General features: G+C 49.8%; 1 protein-coding gene across 1 annotated transcript; it reads right to left on the bottom strand.

Moving 5' to 3' along the window:
* Positions 1 to 1,327: 1,327 nt before the first annotated feature.
* On the bottom strand, positions 1,328 to 2,896 carry LOC146683572 (uncharacterized). Its single transcript, XM_085445561.1, has one exon. The coding sequence runs from the start codon at positions 2,894 to 2,896 to the stop codon at positions 1,328 to 1,330; it is 1,569 nt and encodes a 522-aa protein (XP_085301687.1).
* Positions 2,897 to 4,090: the final 1,194 nt, after the last annotated feature.

Raw genomic sequence — 4,090 nt, 5'->3', positions numbered from 1 at the left:
GCAGAAAAACAGCCCCATAGCATGATGTTTCCACCCCCATGCTTCACAGTAGGTATGGTGTTCTTGGGATGCAACTCAGTATTCTTCTTCCTCCAAACACGACGAGTTGAGTTTATACCAAAAAGTTCTACTTTGGTTTCATCTGACCACATGACATTCTCCCAATCCTCTGCTGTATCATCCATGTGCTCTCTGGCAAACTTCAGACGGGCCTGGACATGCACTGGCTTCAGCAGCGGAACACTGTAAATGTAACAATGTAAATCTCACACACACACACACACACACACACACACACACACACACACACACACACACACACACAAGTGTCTATATATACACATTACACATACATACACAAAGCTATGTAAACCAACTATAAATAACGAATCTAACCTTATATACATAAAATACAGAAATGAATGAGGTGGAATGAATACTACAAAATGTACATAAGGTGCAGTTGCAGTCTGGCAGTGGGAGCAGTGTGACAGGTCAACTGTTAAGAAGGGAGATGGCGAGGGGAAAGAAACTGTTCCTGTGTCGGGTGGTCCTGGTCTGCAGGCTTCTGTACCGTCTGCCAGAGGGCAGCAGATCAAAAAGTCTGTGTGCAGGGTGTGAGGGGTCTGCGATGATTTTCCCTGCCCGTTTCCTGGTTCTTGAGAGGTACAGATCCTGGATGGAGGGCAGGGGGGCGCTGATGATCCTTTCTGCTGCCCGTACAGTCCGCTGCAGTCTGCTCCTGTCCTGTTTAGTGGCTGCTCCATACCAGACTGTGATGGAGGAGCACAGGACAGACTCAATGACCGCAGTGTAGAACTGGATCAGCAGCTCCTGTGGAAGACTGTACTTCCCCAGTTGTCTCAGGAAGTACATCCTCTGCTGGGTCTTTTTGAGGATGGAGTTGATGTTGGTCTCCCACTTCAGGTCCTGGGAGATGGTTGTACCCAGGAACTTGAAGATCTTCACAGTCGACACAGGGCTGTCTGATATGGTGAGGGGGAGCAGAGTTGAGGGATGTCTCCTGAAGTCCACTGTCATCTCTACAGTCTTAAGAGTGTTCAGCTCCAGATTGTGCTGACTGCACCAGAGTACCAGCCGCTCAACTTCCTGCCGGTATGCAGACTCATCACCATCTTGAATGAGGCCAATGACAGTGGTGTCATCTGCAAACTTTAGGAGTTTGACAGCAGAGTTATTGGAGGTGCAGTCGTTAGTGTAGAGGGAGAACAGTAGTGGTGAGAGGACACATCCTTGAGGGCACCAATACTGAGGGACCGGGTTTCAGAGGTGATCTCCCCCAGCCTCACTTGTTGCTTTCTATCTGTCAGGTAGCTGGTGACACGCTGAGCTGGGAGAGTTTGGAGGAAAGAAGTTCAGGCACAATGGTGTTAAAAGCCGAACTAAAGTCCACAAACAGGACCCTGGCATAAGTTCCCGGGCAGTCAAGGTGTTGCAGGATGTAATGCAGCCCCGTGTTCACTGCATCATCCACTGACCTGTTTGCCCGGTAGGCAAACTGCAGAGGGTCCAGCTGGTGGCCTGTAATGTCTTTCAGATGGGCTAACACCAGTCGTTCGAAGGATTTCATGACCACAGACGTCAAGGCGACAGGTCTGTAGTCATCCAGTCCTGTGATGGTGGGTTTCTTGGGAACAGGGATGATGGTGGAGCGTTTGAAGCAGGAGGGAACTTCACACAGCTCCAGGGATCTGTTGAAGATGCGAGTAAAGATGGGAGCCAGCTGTTCAGCACAGGTTTTGAGGCAGGAGGGTGAGACACCGTCTGGTCCGGGGGCTTTCCTGGGCTTCTGTTTCTGGAATAGTCGGCTCACATCCTCAGTGTGTATTCTGAGTTTCAGGGAGGAGGAAAGGGGGGTGAGAGGTGTGGTGGAGGTCGTTGAGTCTGGGTTGGAGAGGGTGGAGGTGGTCGTTGAGTCTGGATTGGGGAGGGTGGGGGTGGTCGTTGAGTCTTGATTGGGGAGGGGCAGGGTGAAGGGGGGAGAGGTGGAAGGTGTGTTGGGGGTCAATGTCTGAAGCAATGTCCCTGGGGAGGGGAGGGTGGGGCGTGGGAGTCTGTCCGTCTCAAACCTGCAATAGAAAGTGTTTAACTCGTTGGCCAGGTCTTTGTTTGCTTCAATAGTGGGTGGGGGGCGTCTGTAGCTGGTGATTTCCTGCAGGCCCCTCCACACTGACGCAGGGTCGTTGGCTGAGAGCCGTTCTTCCAGCTTCTGGGAGTAGATCCTTTTAGCTGCTTTGATCTCCTTGGTCAGTGTGTTCCTGGCTTGCTTGTACAGGACCCTGTCACCACTTCTGTAGGCGTCCTCCTTGGCCTTGCGAAGATGTTGGAGTTTAGGAGTGAACCATGGTTTATTGTTGTTGTATGTGCAAAAGGTCTTTGTTGGCACACACACGTCTTCACAGAAACTGATGTATGATGTCACAGTGTCCGTGAGCTCATCTAGGTTCTCAGATGCAGCTTCAAAAACAGTCCAATCAATGGAGTCAAAACAGTCCTGCAGTTCCTGCTTTGCTGCGTTAGTCCACTTCTTCACAGTTTTGACTACAGGCCTGGCACGTTTGAGTTTTTGCCTATAAACTGGAATAAGATGGACCATGCAGTGATCAGAATGTCCCAAAGCTGCCCGGGGCACAGAGCGATAGGCATCTTTTAGAGTGGTGTAGGAGTGATCCAGTATGATGTTGTCCCTGGTGGGGCAGTCTATATGCTGTCTGTATTTAGGGAGTTCGTAGTTTAGGTTTGCTCTGTTAAAATCCCCAAGAATAATTGTAAAGGAATCCGGGAATTTCCTCTCCAGGGTAGTAATCTGGTCAGCCAGCTCGCACAGTGCGTTGTTCGCGTTGGCCTGTGGAGGGATGTAAACTCCGACCAGCATGAAGGAAGAAAACTCCCGCGGTGAATAAAAAGGTTTACAGTTGATGAGAAAACTTTCCAAGTGTGGGCTGCAGTGTTTCTGTAACACTGTGACATCAGTACACCAACCTTCATTAATGTAGAAGCAGACTCCACCACCCTTTGTTTTCCCTGAGAGCTCTGTTTCGCGGTCCACCCGGTGAAGTTGGAAGCCCGGCAGATTTAAGACAGCGTCTGGGACTCGCTCACTGAGCCAGGTTTCAGTGAAGCAGAGGGCAGCAGAGCGTGCAAAGTCCTTGTTAGTCCAGTTTAAGAGCAGTAATTCGTCGACTTTGTTTGGAAGAGAGCGGAGATTCGCGAGGTGAATGGAGGGGAGTGCCGTGCGGAATCCTCGCCGACATTCAAAAACAAAACAACAACAAATCAGCGACCAATATAGCCACCTTTCTTTGCAAGGACACTCAAAAGCCTGCCATCCATGGATTCTGTCAGTGTTTTGATCTGTTCACCATCAACATTGCGTGCAGCAGCAACCACAGCCTCCCAGACACTGTTCAGAGAGGTGTACTGTTTTCCCTCCTTGTAAATCTCACATTTGATGATGGACCACAGGTTCTCAATGGGGTTCAGATCAGGTGAACAAGGAGGCCATGTCATTAGTTTTTCTTCTTTTATACCCTTTCTTGCCAGCCACGCTGTGGAGTACTTGGACGCGTGTGATGGAGCATTGTCCTGCATGAAAATCATGTTTTTCTTGAAGGATGCAGACTTCTTCCTGTACCACTGCTTGAAGAAGGTGTCTTCCAGAAACTGGCAGTAGGACTGGGAGTTGAGCTTGACTCCATCCTCAACCCGAAAAGGCCCCACAAGCTCATCTTTAATGATACCAGCCCAAACCAGTACTCCACCTCCACCTTGCTGGCGTCTGAGTCAGACTGGAGCTATCTGCCCTTTACCAATCCAGCCACGGGCCCATCCATCTGGCCCATCAAGACTCACTCTCATTTCATCAGGCCATAAAACCTTAGAAAAACCAGTCTTGATATATTTCTTGGCCCAGTCTTGACGTTTCAGCTTGTGTGTCTTGTTCAGTGGTGGTCGTCTTTCAGCCTTTCTTGCACTGAACATAAGTTCCCTGCAATTTCTGAAGAATATTACAGTAAATCTGGCTGAAACTTGGCCCAGACGTACAGCAGGTGTCCCAGAGGGGGGATGT

Source organism: Copadichromis virginalis, linkage group LG22 (genome assembly GCF_057382275.1).
Source record: "Copadichromis virginalis isolate Kocher_CV1m ecotype Utaka linkage group LG22, C_Virginalis_male_GT1.1, whole genome shotgun sequence".
NCBI lineage: Eukaryota > Metazoa > Chordata > Actinopteri > Cichliformes > Cichlidae > Copadichromis > Copadichromis virginalis.
Note: the sequence above shows the minus strand (reverse complement) of the source record. Positions and strands in the feature narration are given on the sequence as shown.